Genomic DNA, 22,968 nt, shown 5'->3' on the forward strand with positions numbered 1-22,968 from the left:
CTTTGCAGCTTCCTGCACCCTGGTAGTCCCTGATGTGTAACAAGGAAAAGACTGAGATATCTGAGTTCACCTTATCTGGGATTTCACAAGGCAGGAAAACATATCTTAGCCTCACCAACAAATTCTATGGGATGCTAACAATACTGCAAAGTCAACACAAAAATTGGCAATCCCAAAGACAGGAAGAGGAAAGTTTGAGGGAGTACACAGAAAACTTCTGTGAACTGAGAAAGAGGAGATAAGAGGAAGTCACACAGTACAGAGGTTGAATGGGACAAAACCACATCTCAAAGAGCACCCATCAGCTGCTACCAAAAGTGGTTGGTGAGTTGCAAACCAACCCCATAGCCCACCAGAAAAGAAGGAGAGGAACAGTTCCAGACTGAGGATGATGGACTGTCAGGGAAGGAGGGTGTTGGCAAACAGAGGGGTTATGGGGTGGCAGAAGGAAAACACAGATGTCTGCAGAGTGAAAAAGCCAACCCCATGGGAGGTTCTTATGAAGTCAAACAGACTGAGTCAGATAATAAAAGAGGAAATGGTCAACAACATGCAAGACCGTTTTGTGCGCATCACACCCAAAGGAAAAACAGATTGCAACTAGTTAGGGATATCCTGTGTGAGCAGAGACTTGGAAGAGCCACTTGTTTCATAACCATTTTACTGGCGCATGGGTGGAGGGGAAAAGAGATTTGAAGACTGCTGTTTTCTTCTTTTTAAAGAACAGAAAAAAAACATATACAATGATAAAACTTTGGAAGAGAAGGGCACTAGAGACAACAGAAATAGCGAGGACCACAGCAACCATTTAAGTTCATATAAAGAGAATCAGTGAAAAGACAGAAAGGAATGAAAGGGCAGTAAACAAGCGTAACCCAATCCTGGAAGAAGTCTAAAGCATTCACTGAGACTGTGAAGAAAGGAGAGAGAAAAGATAGGGGAGTAAGCTTTACAGCTCAGACACAGATCTGACATTATACAGAGAATTTTGCAGTAAGTGCAGGCATATGCTCCTGTTCATGGCAACAAAGCAATACAGAGACAGATGAAAAGACTGTTCTACTGCTTGGGCTGAAAGGAACCATTTGGGCTGTACTGCTATTAACAACTTTTTCACACGATTCTTCAGATGGTGACCCTTGCCATACCTTTGACTTTGACCTGGTGCTTGGTACACTCTGGGCAGGGAAGGACGGTGAACTCCTCTGTCTGATACATTGAATAGTCTGTGCTTGCAACCACAATTCGGTCTCCAGGCTCCCAACTACTAACATCATCCAGAAGATTCAGTATCACCCCACCAACAGGTTCTACCTGGAAGCCTGAAATTGGGACACCTGGTTTAAAAAGGAAAAACAAAAATCAGAGTTAACACAATGGAATTGTATGAGATTTTACAAGTTCAATACCACCAAGCACAATTCTGCTCTGAAACATGCCACTGTGAAATACCATTGCAGCCTGCTCTTTTGGTGGATTTCAAATAAAACAAAGGGTAGAGATGGAAGCAACTGCAACAGTAAAAAAACCTATGAAATAACAACAAAAAAACCCGTACAACGATATATCGAATACCAACAACGCATAGGCCCAGCTTGCTCTGCTTCCTTCAAGTTGTATTCTTCTGCCATTTAACTCTGTAGATGCAGCCAAGGACTTAACAAGCCAGACTAGGGGAACTTTTTTTTGTTCTAAGCACAACTAATAGAACAGTTTTTCAAGCTATGTTGCACACGCATGCTATTTCCCTGGCTTTAAATTCAGCAGTTCCCCCTTTACTTAAGATTCTCCCATTTTATTTAATGAGTAGGAAGAATGGAATCACAATTTGGCTTACTTATTGAACTCAACATTGAGCTCAACCCTACAGCACCAGCAAGTCAAAAATGTACTTCTGTGAATTATTATTATTATTTTTAAATACGAGTCAATATAATTCCATAGGGCTGCAATGAAAAGTAAAAGGATAGTATAAAATAGATCAATTGTTAAAAAAAAAAAAGTACCCTAAGAAATGAAAAAGAAATCTTAAAAAAAATTCTTCTAAAGCAAATAGGATATTGCTAGTAATTCAACAAACAGGAACAGATGACTTCCCATAAAAGTAAAATGCAGAACAGAGATCTCTGAAACACAAAAACAAAGGAGAAAAGTATACACATGGTAGTTCTTTCAAGTCTTATACCAAAAAAAAAAAAAAAGTTTTGATGAGAGACCAAAGTCTGGCACCAAATCACAACATAACACTGTAACAGGGATAACACATTTTGGCTCCTATCCAGTTTTCTCATTAGGATCATAACGAACAGCAATGAAGCTTAAATAAAAAATGTATGACCAAAAAGAGAAAAAACAAAAAAGGACTGAAGAAAAAAAAAAATCTGTTTCAGCACATTTTATGAACTTTTATCTGTAATTAATATATTAAAAATGAATATAATTAACTCACTGTTAAGCTGCCTGCATTCTGCATGTAGTGATCAAAATTGTGACCAAGAAAAGATGCTGTCCTCATACGTCATCCAATAATCTGGCCATACGAGCAGCAAAAGCAAAACTTACAGCAGCTATCAAAAACTTAAATTCTGACTAATAGTTGTAGCAAAAACCAAATGAAAAAACACCACACGCAGTATGTATTTTTTCCCTACCCACAGGGGTAAATGCTTTCCTACCATCGTTCCATTCACTGAAAGCTCTCACAACAAACTTCTGGCCATCCACTGTGAAGAATTCTTTCTGAGCAAGAGCTTTCCCACCGGTGCTGTGATTTTCATAGTCTCGCACTGATTCGTTGCAGGAAGAATTCCCACCACCTATAACACCAACTAAAGCCCAGGCTTGCCTGAAAAGAAAAAAAAAAAAAGTGTTTAAATATAATTGCCTTTAAATTCTTCACCAACAGGCACAGGACGAGACAAGGTGCAAAGAAGTTACTTAGAATCCTTTGGCCTGCATTCCCGATTTCATTTTAAACCACAGTTTGAAAATGAAGAACTAAGATGGGCATACTTCATTGGAAAGGTGCGTAGCCCTACATAAGTGGATGTCCTATAAGCAAATTGGCAAACATCACAGCTCTTCACTGAGAGGACTTTCAGATACATTTTTTAGCACAACATCCAACATACAAAAGAGAACCACAAGATCTGAATGCTAGAAGTGATATGGGATCCTGCTCACAGGCAGGCTTAAGGGAGCACAGGAAGATGTTGAGCCAGTGCTGACTCTCCTGCTGCAGCACATTCCCATCAGGGCTGCAGTCAGCTAGCAGCGTCTGCAAAGAGGAGGCAAGGAGCCCCTCCCTGGGGATCAAGCTTGCATCAGGACAGACATGGCCAGCAGCGGCTGCTGGTGATCAGCACCCCTGGGCATGCAATGCTTCTTGAAACTTCCCAGACACTTGGACCCAAAAAAAAAAAAGGTACTGTATTCTATTGCACAACCTTTGCATAAGGGATCATCAGTGTTTCTGAAGGCTGAGGACAAGAGTTTATTTTCTTCTTCCCCCTTACGACTCCTTCCCTCAGCTGAATACTTGGCTGAGCACCCATGGGGAGCAGAGAACTGTCTCAGATGTCTCTTCACTTCCTACAGCTCTGCTCACTGAGTCCAAGTTTTTGGACATGGAAAACCACACACCACAGAAAGCTTCCATCAAGTTCAAAAAACAAGAATATTTGTTGTCCTTGACTGCTCTGTAATGCTGTAATTACGTGCAGAGGAAGTAATCATCTATTACAAAGTTGAACAAAATTGCATCATTAACATTGAATCATTGACACAAAATGAAAACAGTAACAGCTAGTTGGACTGCAGCCCAGTGCCAATGATAGATTCAAAAGCAGATATTAAAACCTTCTTCAATCCAGTTGCCTTTTATTTCAGTCCTTTTGCGTTCTTCTTAATCGTTATGTTTAAAAGGCCAAATCAAAGTGCTCAGGCACTGCAGATTACACAGTTCTCTCACTAAACACCAGCATTAGGCCACCAGTAGAGGTGAACACCAGAACTGTCAGCTCCAGGTGAGGTGGAGGCTGGCTGACCAGCACCTGACCAACTGCCCACTCATGCTTCCAGAAGATGAAGGGGGCCCCTATGGGATGCTGAGGCATTGGTCCCTCTGGTGAAACCACCTCAAAGGCAATGCAGGCCATCTCCCCACTGCAGGGCCTCCATGACTGCACAGTGGTTGCCATAAACATGCCCCTGGAGGAAGCAAGGTCAGGACACGCCATCCTGACTGACGCCTCAGCCCAGCTCTGCCAAAGCAACTCAAATCTAGATGTTAAGGGATAGTGAGGGCAAGAACAGTAGAGAAAAAACGAAAGTACTGATTTCCTGGAACATACTAAGAAATAAAAATCAGCTTATACAAAACTATTTTAACAGAAGCTGAAGGATTGGCTGACAGTAGATTTTGTGTACCATCCACATGTACAGTTAACCCTGCACAACACAAAGCTAGGGTCAGAATACGCAGGACGTTAAGTTTCCTCCTCTCGTAACATTGACTATGTTTCTTTTACAGACCCACCATTTCAGCCCCAAACAACGTAAAAGAATGGTCAAAAGACACAGACACACCTGCCAACTGTACTTCAATAATAAAATACTTTTTTTTTTTTTTTTTACAGATCATTCCCTTGCTGCATCAGTGAAGGGGACAAGATGCAATATATGATAGCATAAGATATATGATTAGTATCCCTTCCTTGTATTCAGCTTCTAGCCTGGCATTCCTTGCTCTCCCAAATATAACATTATATGCGTTAAAAGCTTTATCTAGCCAACTGTTTTCTAGCAGAGCATTTGAACAGAAGAAAGTCCTTTACTGTACCCACTCTTAGCTTCTATGAAAAACAGTAAAAGAGTAATTATAAACAAGCAATGAGATCTATAGAAATACTTGCAGGTGGCAGTCTCTGCTCTATCAAAGCACTGTGTACTGAATACTGCAACTGCAGTACTACACCAAATTTCCAAAGAATTGTCAGTATTGTAAGAACAGACACTGTCCAAGTTTTATAACCAACCCCCACCTCCCCATAAAAGGCAGAATCTCTATCTAATCTTTGCTCAACGTGAAAGGGAGAATAAATTATTTACCTGTAACTCAATCCTCTGACAAACTTACTTCCCAGAAGATTCTGGATAGTCACTCTAGTTTCTTCCAGTAGGTTTTTAGCAGCTGAATCTCCTACAGCAATAGCGATAATGCGACCAGGACTTCTATTTTTCAGTAAGTTCTGGAGTTTCAAGCTTTCTTCTGAAAACTCGTGAGTATCAAACTTCAGCACTTCCAAAACGCTCGCCGTGTCCTGATCAATCACTCTCACATTTAGTCCTCGGGAAAAATTCTTTTTAAACGCATAATGACCACAGGCCAGCCCTGAGAAATTCACAGACTTTGACAGGAGAGTCCATGACAGCTTTTGATGCCCATGCAATTCCAGCGTTCCTTCAGGGCCCACACCAATAAATTTTTTGCCAAATTCTGGCACATCAGCATCTTCATTTGACTTCCCATACAAAATAATAGTTGCTTTGGATTTATAGCGGCATTTCTCTGCTCCAACATGAAGCATTCCACCATCCTTTATCAGGATAAAACGAGTTCTCAAAGTAATATTTTTAGAACCATCTTTATCATCACCAAAAACAAGTAATCCTAAAGGAAAAAATACATATGTATTTCTGTAAGCCAACTCAATTCTGAGATAGACTCTAAGAATTAAGATCTGCAATAAGAGCAACAGAACAATTAAGAAAGATTTGTTTTTCCACACCAATTGCATAAGCTACTAAGCTTATAAATATGTTTATGAATATTTAGGGAAGTAGTTTCTACTGGTTGTGATTCGTCTTTCTAAGCATCTGGCTAGTATGTCCCTAGTTTTTATACCATTTTTGTAAAATGGCTAGCATACCATGTTTGCCATCAGAACATAATAAGATTCCATACCTGGAAAGCTACTACACAAGTCTGATTTTATATATCACATAGAAAACCATGCCATTATTCCCAGTGACAGACTTGATAACGTTCATTCAGCTTTTTAACATCTGGTATGTCTGGCCTGGCAGAAGGCAGAAAAGCTGAAGCAGAAGAATTGTTCAATATCAATATTCCAATGCATTTTTCATGTAAACACAAAAATACAAGCTATGCAGTGAAATGAAGCATTTTCCTCATCCTGCCATTTCATACCTCCATCCTGTATGGTTATAGAATGTACTGTAGCATCTGAGTTCAGACGAAACAAATCTCCCTTTTTGATGAGAACCTTCTTTTCAGGATCTTTCCCAGGGCTCCAGTTTTTCAGACGAGGATTCTGATCAGGGCAATTCTCTGCAATATAACGTGGAATTCATTGTTTTGCAAAGTTAGAGTCACCGACAGGACCACAGCAAGGTTGGCAGCATGATGTGATTAAGGCAGTCAGTCACCCACAAAGGACTCCCACCTCCTTCTGTGGTTACAGTACCGCAGCAACAGGTGTTCACATCTAAATTAATGCAGCCAAAAAGATAACTGAGTGATGGTAAAGCTTCCAGGAGTGAGAAGGGACTATACAGCAAATTAAATCACTGAGAACTACAAGCAGAGTGAACTGTCAACATATGTTGCACTTTTTGAAAATTTCTACACCATCCACAGTAGATGAGGAGAGGTAAGTGGCAAAGTCTTAGATACACAGCAGTTACTCTGACTCCTAGGCATCATACCTGAAATACTAACATGGTGGTAAGGCACAGAACCATCTCACCTCCCTCAAAGTTACAAGCACCTGTGTGAAAAAGGCTGATCCCCTCTTGCTTTTGAGCATCTCAATCACTTCTTTCAGCATAGATTTGCCAGTATGGGAGAAAGGGGAGAAATGAGAAAGGACAACCTTCATATATTTAGTGTAATGCTTTACTACTTAGAGCAGTTTACTGGGAAGTGAGGCATTTGGATCCAAACTCACTGTCCTTTTAAGGGGGTTACTTTAAATACCAGGCTCTGAATCACACTACAGCTGAGATGTACATAATCCTTCTCAAAATTCTGCTGAAGGTTTGGCACCACACAGGCAGTGGTGCCACATTATAAGGCCAGAAAAGGAGAAGTAGCATCAAGAAGTGACAGGGTCGAGTGATTTCAGATGCAGCTACAGCAGTGTGGTACTTACAACACATCCCTGTACAATATTAAGCTGCTGAGTAATATAGCAGCACAAGAGGTACTATGAAAACAGGAAGTATATTTCTTGGATTTTCAATTTTTCTTACAAAACGACAGACAGCAAATATTTTTGTTGAGAAAAAACACAACCAAAAATGCCAAAATAAACAGGTTAGAAGCTCAATTGAGAGAAATAGTCTCAATAGCCTTTTCAAACCTTATCTTCTCCAGAAAAAGCCCCATGTATCTGAAATGAAACTCGGGGGAAAAGGCTACTTGCAATAGCCCTTTTTTGCAAAAGACTAAAGAAAGAGAAACCTACCCACAGATTTAATATAAGCCATCCTTAGTTCTGCTGACAAAGTTGTTTTCCTTTGCTGTTTCTCTCTCCACATTTCAAACCCTTTCCAACCCAGGAAACCCACAGAAACCAAGATTTGACTGCCAATGGAAAAAAAAAAAAAAAAAAAAAAAAGCAGAACTACATGAGGCCCAAAGGCATCTAAAGTAGTAATACAAAAATAAAAGCAAAAGTGGATGCTTTTTCTTTTTTTTTCTTTTTTTTTTTAGGGGGGGGGGAGGGAGGGTGCAGCCTAAGAAGACAGCATTTAAAAAGTGAAACTCAACACGAGCGAAAGCTGAAAAGCACGAAACATTGCTATCTTGCAAGACTGCTGAGCAGACACTGAAAAAATGCAGTTCTGCTGCCTGACTCATGCAGAGTCAGTAAGCCCCTTCCCTCCACGCTGCACAAGTACTGCGAAGAAACACGCACTTCCTGGGCAGTAGTAAAGGGCAGTGAGGGGAAACCATGAGTCAGCAACCTGCTAATTTCTGTTTAGCATGATTCACGGAGGGAAAAAGATTTAGTAACTGCAAGTTTTTCTGTTGAGTCTGAAAGATGAGGTACAGCACAACAACTCAATACAATAAAATCATAGTCTAACCTACCCTATGTTTGAGCGAGGGAGCCATTGGAATTGGAAGTGGGCACTCCTGCAACATGAGCATGCTTCTGAAGCACAGCAGATCAACTTTTTGGCAAGCGGATCGGATGTGCTCAGCAAAAGCATTTTGAAACTCTCCCTTAGTAATTGCAGTGGGTTGCAGGGAAACGTCAAATATTTAGTACTTCACCATATGTTACCTCCAGAATTACTGATCGGATTTTACAGACCACAGTCATTGCCTTTACAGTTAAGGTTAAATGGAAGCAGAAGCACAACATAGAAAATATTAAGTAGCTATAGCCTTGCCAAATTTAACCACTCATGCTGAACTTCTTTTTCAAGTCAAGCCTCTACTTAAGTGCATTTTTGTAAAAAGGGGACAGCTGTCCTTGGGGTTTAGTTGTTTCGAATAGGGTTAGCAGGGTGAAAAAGTGTTATTTTTGTACACGGTAAAGAAAACAGACAAACAAAAAATACCTTGCCCCCCCAAAATTCTAGAATCTTTCATGTGTTGGGGAAAGGATGTGAAGTTTGGCAGAAGAACAGACAGGAAACAGTTCTCAAAACACAGTTAAATAGCTGCTTTCTACCTGCTTAGCCATCAAGTCTGGAGTTCCTAAGGCCTCTGGGAAAAAATTATCAGTGTTATATTATGCTGAGCCGAAGTTTATCACAGTATGGCAGCTAAATTTTCTGAGAATCCTGTTTACCCTGGTCAAACTCCAGCTGAGAATTGCGAAGGCCAAAGAGAACTTTTCCCCCTAAATCTCCCCTACTTCTCTTCCTGACCCTGAAGCACAAGCCTCTGGAAATGGGGAAGGAAATTGCATTTCCAGCACTCTACAGCACTCTACATGTGTTAAGGCCTCCTTGGAAAAAAAAAAAGGAAAAAAAGATGATGACAGGAAGATAAAAGCAGGGAGGAAAAAGAAACCAGCTGACAGGCAGGAACAGAAATGCAGACAAGTATCATTTTCCCTGTGGGGAGGGTATGCCGGAGGTTTAGGATTTACACGCAATTACTACTAAGTCTCACATTCCCTACACTGCCTTTCAAACAGCCATTAAAAGCACTGACAATATGGATTTCCAATTAGCCCTCAGCAAGAGCACACCTAGCTGGAACTGGAGCAGTTGGCTTTAATACCACATGTGTGAGGATGGAGCTAAAGGCATTAACATCTCAACCCATCAAGAACCTTTTGGCGGAGCTGCTGGGGTAACGCTGTGACAAAATTAGATTTTTTGTGACTTTTCCCCTGGTGCCTGGATGAAGTTTCTCTTGCTTCAGGGCTTCCAACATACTCCACAGATGGGTGGTTTTTCCCTTAGAAGATAACGCAGGGACAATTCAGAAAGACACGGTGCAACAACTGATGCTGCAAGCTGACTGGAATTCCATAGAGAAGCAATGGGACACTGGGGGAAAACAGCCACAGGCTTAGATTATTTCTCAGCTTCTATGCATGTCATTACAGCAAAGACAAAAAATGGTCTACTGCAAAATCCTCTGCATCCTGGTTGATCCATCAACTCCTTGTTGACCAGGAGTTAAGTGCAGGAATTCTAAACAACTGGATGCCTCAACGAGCAACAGCAGAGGAAAACAAACAAAAAACCCCACTCCAAAAACAAACTTCTACTGAAACAACCACCAAAACCTACGATCTAAATTAATTCCAAGGTGAAAAGTCTTGGTGTCATAGTGGAAAGGTTTGTTTCATTTGTTTTAGAGAGAAGACTTTTCGGTGTTGGCTTTTTTCTCCTCTGAAAGTACTTCTCTGTGTCAACAGCCCAAATCCCTCTTCAGCCTTCTCTTCAACTTGTAAATGGAGCGCTTATTGCACGTCTTCGCTCATATTACCAGAGATCAAGATCTCAATATAGCAGTAATCTTCCATTTACTACTTCCTAAACATTTTTTTTCCTCCAGTTATTAGGAAAACTCAATAACTTCACCTGAGATCTCTGCAACCCACGGTAAACAGTACCCCAGTTAAGATGCACGCATCCATTTCATACCACCATCTGAAATTCTCCATTGATGATTTTGTTACCTAGTGTAGCATTGACTCTGGAAACAAACTTCTGAAGCACTACTCCAAAAGACACTGCACAGTCTAAGCTTGTGTTACAACAGATAAGTATTTCCAAATCAATAGAAAACAAGAAGTCATTTTGTTTTTAGAAACCTGTTTTCTTCCTCAGAAAAACAAAACCAAACCACCTTTGCTCCAAATCAGCTTTTAAATGCATGTCACAATAGTTCGCAGTATTTGGCAAGAGGGCTGTCTAGTTAGTGAGCAGTAGTGAATCACACCACCTCTTCGTGCTTTACAGCCAGACGATTTGAGAGGCTTTCCAAGTTCTGTGAAAGTTGCTCTGCTTTCTAAGACAAGCTGAAAGCTCAGAGGCTAAGAGGTCAGAGAACTCCCTGCTCAATTTAAACAAAACAAATAAACCATTTGGCATAAATTCACAGACTTCTACATCTCTTACTTGAACACCCTTCTACTGTTTTCCTTAGTTACTGCTTAAGCAGACTGCATTTCATTTCACCTATCCTTTCAAAAATCAAAATCCTACGTACAATAATTATGCTTACACGATACTCACACTTCGTCCCCTCATCGGTTGTCTTTATTTACCGCTTTGCCTTTTTTTGCTTCAAGTAAGCGAGTCAAATCATTCACACCAGAAATATAAGAAGGGCCACTGAAAACAGCAAAAGGAACTGAACTTATCTCCAAGCACAGCTTCCTTCCACATTAAATTTACAACACGTTCCATTTCTGCATTCAACTTTTAACAATATTTCTGATGCAGAATTACTGCATTATGTTCACAGGGACTTCAACTTCTAGGATGATTTTGTTCGTGTAAAAACTTACCATCTGGAGCATATTTTGAAGCTATTCCCATAAAAATCCCCAGTGCAACAAAAAGTGAAAAGCTAGAAACAGCAAAGCAAATGAGAGTATTTTTATGTCTGTTGGCTTCTGCGTGGCGGCGGTGCTGTCCTGGTGGTGAGGATGCGAACATGGCCCGGGCTTCTTGTCTCGCAGAGGTAAATTCAGCTGACACGTGGCTTTGTGAAGGTGGTGGGGGACGAAGAGGGGCAATTCTCCCCGGGACATACCCAGAAGACCTGTGACTGCTCCCATTCTGAGGCGGAAGGAAAGCAGGGGAACTCCCCCTGGCATCAGTGTCTTGCATGTTACAAAGTCACTGCAATGGGCACACACAGACAGAGAGAAAATAAGAGAGAGGCTTTCAGTATACAGTACATTAAAGAAAAAAAAAAAAAGCAATTTTAAGCCACAAAGTGTCTTTTATACAGTATCAGTCACACCACAGCTACTGGTCATTTGCCACGGTGTAACAGTTTGAAACAATAGCACACAACACATCTTGAATACAATTAAACTTGAAAGGAACTGGTAAGGGAACACAGCACAGCACAAACCATTTATGTTACATATCTTCCAGAGGTTTGTCACAGTGGACTTGCATTGTCCAATTAAGAAATAAGTTGAACAATGAGAAAGCTAGCAACTCCTTTCCCCTCCACAGTTATGCAAAGAATGCCCAAATGTATTTCTTCTCCACGCAGAAGCTGAACAAGCTCCTCATTGTTTTCCTTTACGGAAGAGAAGCTGAAGGAGACAAGCCTTCATTTCACATTGGAAGCAGCAAGAAGCACGTAAATTTAATAAGTAAAATGCAAGACAACTTTATTTATACTTGAGAAGATGCAACTTAGTCAACACTTTTTATTCACTGAGGAAATTTGGAGTCTACAAACTCTCAGTCCACCCACAGCACAATTTGATTACCCGTAAAGGTGTGTTGGGATCGATCCTGTAGCAAAGTCATCTGTATCTCATTCCACAAAGCTGAGATGTCTGGTGTTAGGCATAAAGACTCAAAGCAGCGCGACTGCTCCGGGGTTCTCTACCTACCACCAAGAACTGAGCACTTTCATTCCAGTTACTTGTGTTGTTTCTATCTTTTCCTGAAGCAGCCAGCAAGAAAAGCCACAAGAAAACATTCCTTCCCAACCTGCTCCAGCCAACAGTCCTAAACTGCTGCACTTTTCTGCTTGCTTTAAGGGATCCAAAACTGCATACAACTGCTTTCTTAAGCTCTCTGGTCAAATCTGTTGCACGGCAAGGAGTATTCACAAAGCTAGCTTGATTTTTAATTAACATTTCTTAGGGATAGAGAATTTCTTGACAAGGTTGCTTAAGTTTCAATTCACTGAAACCCAACCTTCGAAACCAAATCCTGAAGGGGATTTAAGCGTAAGCTCGATGCATTAAATTGCAAAACGAATTATGAAAATAAGAACTACCAATAATGAAAACAAAAACCTCCAAATGCATAAAGATCCTCTCTTTCATTTACAAAGGGAAGTCTGAGCCATGCTCTCAAGTGCCAGGCACACTGGTGAAGGAGGAACGCTACAACTGCAATCTTCTGAAACGTACCAAAGGAGCCTTTTGTCTCACATGCTGTAAAATCTGACACTACCCTGTTTCAAGGCAAGAGAGTTGTTATTATTGAACAGGCTGGATTACCCTTTCAGGGGAGACAATGCACTGCCAGATGTATGCAAAATGACAATAAAGGCACTGAAACATTAACTGGAGTAGCCAGCCCAGAGCAAAACTTATGCCAAATTCTCCAGCAGCGTTCCTTGCACCTGTTTGTTGCAGCAAATTGATTTCCACCATTCTCTTTGAGAAGCTGTTTCCCATACCTAATCCCTTGCTCTCAGACTTCACTGCCCACTGCTTTATGAGCACTGTGGAACAACCTTCTTTCACCACATGCTTTTAAACTCAGCTAGGCATCTTTCAACAGTAAAATTGTAATAGTTTCTGTGATTTAGAAGTGCTGCTAAAAACTTAATACAGAAGGAGCTTTTCAATTTAATTCAAAGGCAGCCTTTATGCCTAACTGAAACAAATACTTTGAAACTTTTATTTATTTATTTTTTTAAATAAAGAACATTCTGATCCAGCTTTGAGATTCTTTTTTCTTTTTTCAATGGCTTGGGCCCCAAACTCCTTAAGCATGGCTAAAAAGCTTTCAGATATGGTGTTTACCTGTCTCACTGACAAACTGTCTACATGGTGTTGTTATAATGTGAAACATATGGAGTTATTAAGTCATTTAATTGCTCAGTTGCACTAAATCCAAAATACGCAAAGCCTAACTTACTTTTACAGCATAACTCTACCACAGTTTTGTCAAGGAAGGCATCTTTAAATACTGCTACCACTTAAAAGAAAAAAAAAAGTCATTCATTACAACAGAGACTGAAAATGCTTGCGTACTATTTCAAGCATATTTTCTTCTCAAAGCATTCAGTCTCGTTCGCAAGGCTCATTCTGCAAACTGTAAAGAGTTTTATAGCTATCCCACTTGAGTGCAAACACCGGTCACCTCAAGAACAGGCAGAAACAGAGGTACAGTCTTCCAATTACAAAATAAAAATTACGAAACGCAGCCATAACAAAATACTTAGCACAATCAAGAGATTTACCATATAGTTTTCCATTACACGAGGTGTTACCATTTCAACACTTCCTCCCCTCTTCCTGCGCCATTTGAAGTTATCTAGCTGAGAGAAAGACTTTCACCCCGCTGTGTATCTGCTGACTTCTCTCTAAAAGTAAGATGAGCTTGATGATCTGATTCAAGTTACTGACTTTTTTATATCCACTGTGGAAGTTTTCAGATGTCACCACTCAAATCTAAGTGAAGTAATGAGCTACAAAGCCAGTAATGCCCTAGACAGTGATGTTATTTGGCTGCACAGAGATAGCTTGAGTAAAACACATGGGAGGAGAAAGAAAGCTATGTTGGAACTTTAAAAAAAAAAACATTTTATTTCAAGTTCCCATTTGCTGGAATTTTTCCACTTTAACACTTCTTTCTCTACATGAAAAGGCGTGCCACTTCCCTTTGACCAGTGCCTATGCTGTCCCCCTCTAAAAAAAAAAAGGCAAAAAACTCCTGGTATCAAATGTCCCAGGATCCCTTGTGCAGTCACAGACACCAGAGTGAACTGGCTTACCTCTAAGACTTTCCAGTCCCACAGAAGCACAAAACCTCATGAAGGAGCTCTTAGATGTGTGCGTCTCCCCCTGGTAGCGCAGCCCTGGGCAAGGAAATCGCCACTTTGACAAACCTATTGCAATTGCAGTGAGTTGTGTCACCATGTTATTTTGCTTTGTAGCTTGCTGCAGGATGATTTCAGTGGAAGTCAAGTTTTTGCACAACGCACAGCTGCTTAGCTTACCTACCCAAGTGGTACAGAGCTGTCTGTGTGAACCTGCTCTTGGCCATGCCATTCAGGCAGGCTGCTCTTTCACCATTCTCAATCTTCTCAGCCTTCAACAGAGTATTACACATTATCATCAAATCAATTTTTCACCGCCAGCATTCACTCAGGCACACATATAGGTATGGTCTTCCAGTTCACTGCACCAGGGAAGCCTGAAATACACTAATTCAGCTAGAGGATAACTGTCATTTTGGCCCATTACGTTCCTGTTACCACCTCTGCGCTGGAACACTGGATGTGTTTGCATGCCATCATTCTGAAAGAGAGGCACTATCCAGGTTCCTGCTTATGTATCCCCTCCTGCCACATGAGCGAACAGGTATGTACCTCTTGTATTCATCATGCCAGCCAATCTAGTCCAAACCACCCTAAAAAAAAAAAAAAAGTCTGTTTTGCACAGAAGCTCAGCAGAAGAGCAATTACATACAAGTTTGTTTCTGCCAACAGAGCACCTGAGCTGCATAGATAACAGACTCCAACGCACATCAAGCAGGCTGTAACATCTCCAGGGCCTTCACATGTTCCTTCACCCCTTTCTACTCGTGCCATACTGCAGACCTATATGAATCTATGGGAAAAAAATGTCCATTAAAGGACATCTTAAGGATGCATAGTTCATAGGACTGAGGAACAAAACAGAAAGGAAGCTAGAAGAAATTCCACTTCTGTTGTTCTTGGCTATGAAATGCTACCAGTTGCAGTGCTGACCTATTTCTACACTCTTTAATCTCAGAGCATGCAATTGCTGTTAAGTAAAGGACCAAGGAAGGGTGGGAGAAAGCCACGCACTGAAAGAATAATAGTATTTCCCCCTGTAACACAGTGCCATATTGGTCACTGCTGCTTTCTTGGCAGAGAGACCTGACTGGTATGAGATCAAAGGGCAGCCAGAAGCCCAGGAGGGGCAAGGAGCCCTGCTAAAGTGTTCATGAACTACAATTACTAAACAGAACACGGTGTAGATTTCTGAAGTACAGCACACACACCTTCATCCTGGAGATTTGTGGTCTTTAAATTACTGCAGATATACAGATTTCAGGACAACGTTTCAAACACCTCAGAAAGTCCCCAGCTCAATTGCAGCCATTGCCATCGAACCAGACTGATGCATTAGGTTCACAAAAACAAGGTCAAATATCCCACCAGTTTCATGTTTCTGTGGTGCTCTTTTATGCCTTAATAAAAAATATTTTTTAAGATGATTTTGATAGTTACATATATATCAGCTATATCAAATATTTTATATGTGGCCCAAGACAAGGCCTATTCACTCAATGAGGCCCAAGCAAGGCAAAAGATTGGACACATACGGCTTACAGCATAGAGAGGAAGCATTCATTTAGTTTCTTGCCTCTTCTGTCAGTGTTTGGTAGATGACCCTTAAGGATGAGAGCTAACAGATCAGAGGTGAAGTGTTGCTTCCCCCCCTCCCCCCCCCCCCTTCCTCTTTCTCTACAAGAGAAGTGTTTCTCTTCTCCAATGATAATTGGGCATGCTTTTGTCTTTTTTCCACAGCTTGCGTGAATGAGCTCCGTAAGAGTCACTTGGTTTCATGTACATAGCTGCCAGGAAAGCATATGACACAGGAGATGAAATGCACAACTTTTCAGAAAGCCCATGTACAAACTTAAGGGATTTTCACAGTTTTGAGACTGCAGGGACATGTTTGTCTTCTCCAGTGCCTGCACACTAAACAATGTCCTGCAAACACTCACCTGTTCCTATCTGATGCCAAGATTATTGGCATCTATTTTTAGTTTGCTCTAATACATTTATAACATCCTTAGAAGTTACATCTCACTGAGCCAAAGAAACAAAAGCCAGAAGCCACTGCGGTCCATGCATCTGAAACAATGTCTAATGCTTACAGTGACTTCAATTTTGTTTTCTTTGTTTCTGCTTGACATGCTTAATCTTTATAAATCATTTGCAGATTGGGGAATTCTATTCTGTTTTCCATTTATTGTTTAAACAATAGAATGTTTGGCTGGAAGAAATCCTTCAGAAACCTTTTTTTTTTCTTCTTCTTTCCCCCTTTGTATCCCTCTGAATCTACCAATGCTGCAATTACAGTAGATCCTACACAGTGCAGTGGAAATACTGCACGCCTGCTACGGGAGACAACACGAAGGGAATAATTTCTGCCACGTTCCTCATTTCCAGAAAGGAAAGCTTAAATAATTAGCATATGGTATCAGAAGTGGAGACTTGCATTTTAATCACGCATCTGTCATTAGCTTGCCGTGCGAGTCACAGCTCATTTGGGCCCTTAGTCTGTAACATGAGAAAAAAAATGGTCCTTGGCTTCACAGGGACGTTGTGAGGCTTCGTTTACAGAATGCTTTGGTCTCCCTCAACTCAGCAACAAATCCCAGCACAAGCCTACTTCTAAGCAAATAAATATGTCTGCTCAAGTCAACAGCATCCATGTGAAAGTTCACCTTAGGGAACCTGAAGAGGATGATAGCGGAAGAAAAGAAAAAACAAAGCAAAATAACTACTTTTTGTGTTAATGATAAGAAGAAGCTGTATTTACAGATATTCACAGTCTCTGGAAGAACAAACATCACTGAAAACTACTACATCTTAAGACATCGGAAAAAGATAAATCTCTGTAATACACTTCAGAGGAGCAAATTCCAGCTCTGGAGCTAACCACTAAATGGCTGATGAAATTGATTTCTGCCATGCCAGAGGAGGACGGCAAGACTGGATATCTAATTCCTTCTTGTCAAGCATTCTGACTGAAAAATCCTTAAGAACCAATAAACACATATGAACAAGTATGACAGTACAAAATATAAAGTGGAGTGAGGAAGGTCTGATCCCCACATTCAGCTTTGGTCAGTAGACATAAACACACATGCTCCAGGAAACTCCTGAGTGCATTGCTAGAAGCACTTAATAATCAATGGCCTTTCATATTTAAATTCCATCTATAGCACTAATCAGTAGCACAGCGTGCCGTAACTGTATATGCATTTCTTTCTTTCTCCTCATGATGCTTTCTCTCTCTGCTAAAGCTCTCTGTGTTTGGTTTTTTTTTCCCCCAAACTCAAATTTCAGCATGTTATATGCCATCCCTCGTTCTGCTTACTTGAAGAATTTTCTCTGCAATTTTTTTAGCCGTCCATCAGCGACAAAGGAAACAATGCTGGCTGAGAAGTCGCCACCCCACAGCTGAATTACTGTAGCTGCACACTCACATTCTTTCAGAGCTGCCTTGCATTTCTATGAGCCAAGGAGTTTGCATTAAAAGATGATTAAGCTAAGGGCTCCAAATCACATCCACTGAGCAAACAGCTCTGACATCAGCACCTCTAGGCTATTTGATCCCCCAAAGGATTCTTCGTCCTGTAAATTGATGACTAAGAGGATATATGACAGAGGTCCACACAGTCAGGAGTAGCCCAGAGAATACAAATGACTCTCTTCTAAATGGGAAAAAGAAAGGGGGGAGGGGGGGAGTTAGAAGAGGTCTCTGAACATGACTCTGTATTGCAAGTTTGGGATTTTAAGAATTTATACAGGTTCAAAAAGCAGTGGGGTCACAAATGAGAAGCCAGTCAAGGACTGCTGCACAAAGAGCTAAGGAAGTTCTCCAGCTGCGAGCTGTAGCATCTATTACTCATCACTGTCAGACATCAGGTAATCGTCTGGATGGACATTAGTCTGCCATGACAGCACTATTCTTCTACATTTTAAAATCTTACTTAACCACTTTGTTCTCATCCGTTACCAAAGTCACTTCTCTCTAGAAAAGCAAAAACCTTCAGATCGGCCACTGTAACTGATGACACTGTGAGCACAAAATATGTATCTCTGCCTGATGGCTTAAATTAATGCGCCAGATTGGCATACGGTGGATGAAGCATGGGAAGCATTCCGTTTTGCTGCAGGAATGGGGGCCTTCAGCAGAAGGGCAGGGCAAACACCAGATACACATGTGGCTTTGGAAGCAGCAGTCGTGCTCCAAGTGCATGCTGAAAAGAGTTTGTACAGCCAGGATAATGTGAAGTAACCTGGCTGCATGTCTGGATGCCAGCTTTCTACACAGATGTAAGGTATCCACAGGAGTCATAAAAACACTCAAGCTGAGAGCCTGGCGAACAGTGCACAGTAAATTAAATTACTTGACTTAAAACTCTTGCAAGAGACAATTTCAGAAAAGAAAACCTTTTCCCATCATTTCCCAGCTGTAAGAATCACAAACAGCGTATGGGATGCATCAAAGGAGAAGCAAGTTTTCAAAAAAACAAAACAAAGACTTTAATCCATTACCAAGAATGTGCTCTGCTGAGCTGGTGGCTGCATTCATATTTCAGATTACTGTGGTAAATTCCTTTCCAGGGAACTCCAAGTACTTTGCATCCAACAGCCAAACCTTGCAACATCCTGCCAGGTGAAGACAGGCATTCTGCATGATTGCGCTATGTTTTTTAGCCCACAGTGCCAAAAAAGATAGCAGAGCTACCAGTACACTCCTTTTTGTCAACCTACTTCACAGCAAAGGAAGAACATCAGATACATGTCTTAAAGCACACATTCTCTAACGTCTTGAGCATTTCCTTTCCTTACTGGCAAGGGAATATCACTATATCACTTCTCTCCCTCATATCTTTCTTCTAGGTTTGCTGTTCCCCCCCTCCAATTCCTTTCCCCAAGAAAATACTTCTGTGGATTTCTGAATCTACATCTACAAACAGTTCATTCCCATTTGTCTTGCCAAAAATGTCCTCACTACATCAGCAGTGAAATCCTTTTGATTAAAAAGAAGCTTGAAGTGGATCAAGTCTAATTGCGACTTGATTCCAAATCAGAACTGTACTTCCTAAGTTATAGATTTTAATCTTTTTTTAATGTATACTTTGGGTGACTTTACAAAGCTGCCTCACTAATGCAAAGAGCAAACTCTGTTGGTACGACTGTGCTCCCAACATAGTTTCTGAACACACAGAGGGACCCACCACATAGTAACCCTCCCACTGACTGCTGTCAGCAGTTTTTCCAGTCCTGAACAGAAGCAGGCAAGGTGGTGGGAGCAGCCCCCTGGGGATGAAGGATGCAGAGCTCCCCTGGCCCAGAGCAAGGGAGGATGCACCCTGCGTAGCCCCAGCTGCAGGTGGCCGTGGGAGAACGAAGCAGTGCTGCAGCTCAGAGCCAGCACTCTGCAGCATCAGTTCCTCTCGGTTACAGGTGGGATGGGCATCACCGAGGCCTGAGCAGTCCCAGCATCCATTCTCCTTCCCTTACCAAAAGGAAAAACAAGCTGTAGAGCTGCGCTTGTTTTCTGTGAGTGAAGGTCCAACAGCAACAAGTAGAACTGACTGCAAAACGCACAACAGCAACGTGTGAAAAATGCTTTTGAGTACCTTCCTGTAGTGCATGGCAAAGCAAGGTAACAGCTATGTTTGGCATTAAAACCAAATCAGTAAGTTACTTCACTATATTCCTCTGCAACTGAAGAATGTATCTAGTCTCATTTGCCTACAGCGCACGGGCAACTATGCGCCTCTTTAATTATCAGAATGCGGTGATTGGGCATTTAACCTGGACTGAGAAGCATCTGCCCCAGTGCTCCCTACCATCACTCACCAAAGCAGGAACACAGAATTCCTTTTTCACGTACAAGCTATTCACATACATCTCACACACGGGATTTTCAGAGCTTCAGGCTATAGAGCGCATAAGCCCCATGGTTTGTTTGCTCCCAGGATGAGCGGATCTTATCACGCTGTACCTATTTTTATTACCATGCCTTACAGGAAAAACAACCTTTCCGTTCCCCTGCCCCATGACCTGCTTCGTCAGCTCGGAAGAAGTGCAATCTGTGTCACCGAAAGGTACCTGATCCTGTCCCACGACACTCACAGCCTTCAGAGAATCTCACAGGCCCAGACAGAGCAGCACTGCTGTTTTCCCCATGCTGCGGTCAGTTCTTAGCCCCCACCAACCCCACAACATACGGTGGGCTTAAAGTAATTAAAGCAAACCTACAGTCTACCACCAAAATTAATAATAATAATAAAAAACCTACCCACGTTTCTAACAGTGCTCAACACATGTAACATTAAAAAGACGCTGTGCTGTGGATCCTTGATGAAACTGAGATTGTCAGTCCTCCTTTTCCTTTTCTTTCTTATTTTCTTGTTTGTTTGTTTCTTCCTTCTCCTCTCTAAGTTTTTCTTTTTTTTCCTTTTTTTTTTTTTTTTTTTTTTCTTCTTCCCTGCCCGGATTCCACTCATAACCGGGGCTATTGCCTGCGGTTTTTATATAAAACATACCCTTCATGATGCTTTGCCCAGACCAGGCCCAGGACACGTGCTCTGCTGGGTGCTGGAACAGAGCCACGAGAGCCGGCAGCACTGAGCCCGGCGCACCCGACCCGGCAGATTTCACACTGCCAGAGGCGGTGCGCAGGATCCCTGCAGACAAAGCACCTCCGCGAGCTGCACGCTCTGCAAGAACAAAGATGGTCCTCACCTCTCCTCCACCCCACCGCTGCCCATGGGCCATTCAGCACCAGTAATGCAGGCAGACGTGCTCCTGCAGATCTCCTGTGCTGCATCAAAGCCTGACTGACGCTATCCTAGAACTGCTTTATCCTCCTCCTTGCGTTATCTTTGTAAAGCCTCCGGTATGGTTTCATCTTTGTAACTACAGGGGAACGCGTAATCTCTCTGGTTTTAAGGAATCCGTGCCCCCAGTTCACCTTTAAGAAACAAACAAGGATAGCACCTTCAGCACGCGCCCCGAGCGTGAACGGAGCACGTCTGGCGCCGCACGCCCTGCAGAAGGGCTGAGAAAAACAACTCCCACAGCTTTTCGCGAGCCTCTGGGCAAGGAAAACACGTCTGGGTTATCACGAGCAGGAAAGGCAGCCCATAGCAACCCAGACGCTCGGGGACGCCGAGCAGTCGGCACTGCTAACGTTGCCCTGCGGGACGCCCCGCTGCCCGGGGTGAACCCGCGGAGGAGCGCTCGGAGGGCAGCGCCGGGCGCGGGGCAACACCTGCCGCCGGACCGCGGGGTGCATCGCCCACACCTGCCGGCCCGGCGGCACCGAGCGTGCGCCCAACGCCGGCCTCCAACACGGGACCCTGCCGCTCCCTCCCCTTCCCCCCTCTCCGCGCCGCCGCTCCCGCGAACAAAAGAGGCCGGTGCGGGCGGGCGGCGGGCGGCAGCCGGCCCTGCCCCGCTCCCCGCGCCTCCCCGCGCCCGCCGGCCCCGTCCCGCCCGCCGGCGGCTCCCTCCGCCTCAGCCCCGGCGCCGCGCACGCACTCGCTCACCTGGGCCCGGCGCGGCGGCGCGCTCAGGGCGGCGGCATGGCGCTCCCCGCCCCGGACACCGCGGGCGGGCGGCTCCGGCTGCTCGCCTCCCCCCGCGGCTCCCGCCCCGGCTCCCGGCCTTACGCAATTGGCGGCGGCCGTGGCCACCCTCCCCCCGCCCCGCCACCTCGCCGGGGCAGCGATCCCCGGCCCCAAAGGAGGCGGCTGCGCCCCGCCACCGCCGGACCTCCTCCCCCGCCCCCGCGCCGGGGGAGGAGCGGCGGCGCCCGCCCGCCCCTCTCCCCACCCGCTCCGCGCCGCCGGCCCGGCCCCCTCCGAGCCGCCCGGCGCGGGGCTGCGCGCGGAGCCACCCTACGAGCCCCGGCTGCGGCAACAGCGCGCCGTGCGCTGGGGCGCAGGGAAAAGCGGAGGGAGCGCGGAGGTGCTGCTGGGGGAGCGGCAGGGTCCCGCGGGATTCTGGCCCTCCCCCGGCCCGGGAGGAAAGTGGAAGCCGGTATCGATACTGCGCTTAAAGAGAACAAAGTTACTTACAGGAATCGGAGACCGGGCAGCGCCTGGTCCGGGAAAAGAGCTGGCTGGAAAATGTGATTCTGGTTTCTGGGAATTTCTTTCTGTCTTTCCAAATCTGGTTTGGACTTTAGTCAAACAAAGAAAATGTAAAATAAAATAATAAAATAAAATACTGATTTCAAGGAACCGGTGCCTGCAGCTGTTCAACACCAAAGAGCATCACGATGGTTGAGGCAGCAGGCAGGCGACGGGAGGAGCGCGGAGCTCCGGGAGCTCAGCCGCCCAGGTTGTCGGCTTTGATGTGGATCTGACAACGGACCTCTCTTAAGTCTGGGACCTCCCACCGCTTCCAGCGCACTGAGGTTGGGCCAAACTCACTACAGATCAGAAAGGAAAAAGAAAAGAAAAAAAAAATGGGAAGGGAAGGGGGGGAAAAAAAAGAGAAAAAGAAAAAAAAAACAACAAAAAGCAAAGCCCCGATCAAATTCTAAGTGCTTTGAACGAAAGGATTCGGGAAACACAACCAACATTTTCCAACTTAATTATTTCCTTTGGAAAATTCCAGACGGCTGGAAACCGAGTGATAACTCATTTACACTCCTGCAATTTCTGCGCCGCGCTAGAACTTCAGTTCTAGCGATTTCCTCTTTGTTTACGGCAAGCACATCCTGTCCGCGCTGCTTGCAGCGTGCGGAG

The 22,968-nt window shown here is 43.4% G+C and overlaps 1 protein-coding gene across 4 annotated transcripts in view; it reads right to left on the bottom strand.

Moving 5' to 3' along the window:
• The window catches only part of TMEM2 (transmembrane protein 2), a 44,559-nt gene extending 21,995 nt beyond the window's left edge, over positions 1–22,564 (bottom strand). The window contains exons 1-8 of one of the 4 annotated variants that reach the window (XM_046905669.1): positions 21,763–21,822; positions 14,801–14,841; positions 11,955–13,792; positions 11,010–11,346; positions 6,212–6,352; positions 5,110–5,671; positions 2,676–2,845; positions 1,149–1,337 (exon numbers count right to left, since the gene is read on the bottom strand). In XM_046905669.1, the coding sequence (XP_046761625.1) occupies positions 1,149–1,337; positions 2,676–2,845; positions 5,110–5,671; positions 6,212–6,352; positions 11,010–11,334 (1,387 nt within the window). In that variant the 5' untranslated portion in view covers positions 11,335–11,346; positions 11,955–13,792; positions 14,801–14,841; positions 21,763–21,822. Of the gene's footprint in view, positions 1–1,148; positions 1,338–2,675; positions 2,846–5,109; positions 5,672–6,211; positions 6,353–11,009; positions 11,347–11,954; positions 15,378–21,762; positions 21,823–22,293 lie in introns of those variants that run through there. The other 3 variants (XM_015280343.3, XM_004949164.5, XM_015280340.4) reach the window with 3 other exon arrangements.
• Between the last annotated feature and the right edge of the window lie 404 nt (positions 22,565–22,968).

Source organism: Gallus gallus, chromosome Z, assembly GCF_016699485.2.
Source record: "Gallus gallus isolate bGalGal1 chromosome Z, bGalGal1.mat.broiler.GRCg7b, whole genome shotgun sequence".
NCBI classification, from domain to species: Eukaryota; Metazoa; Chordata; class Aves; order Galliformes; family Phasianidae; genus Gallus; species Gallus gallus.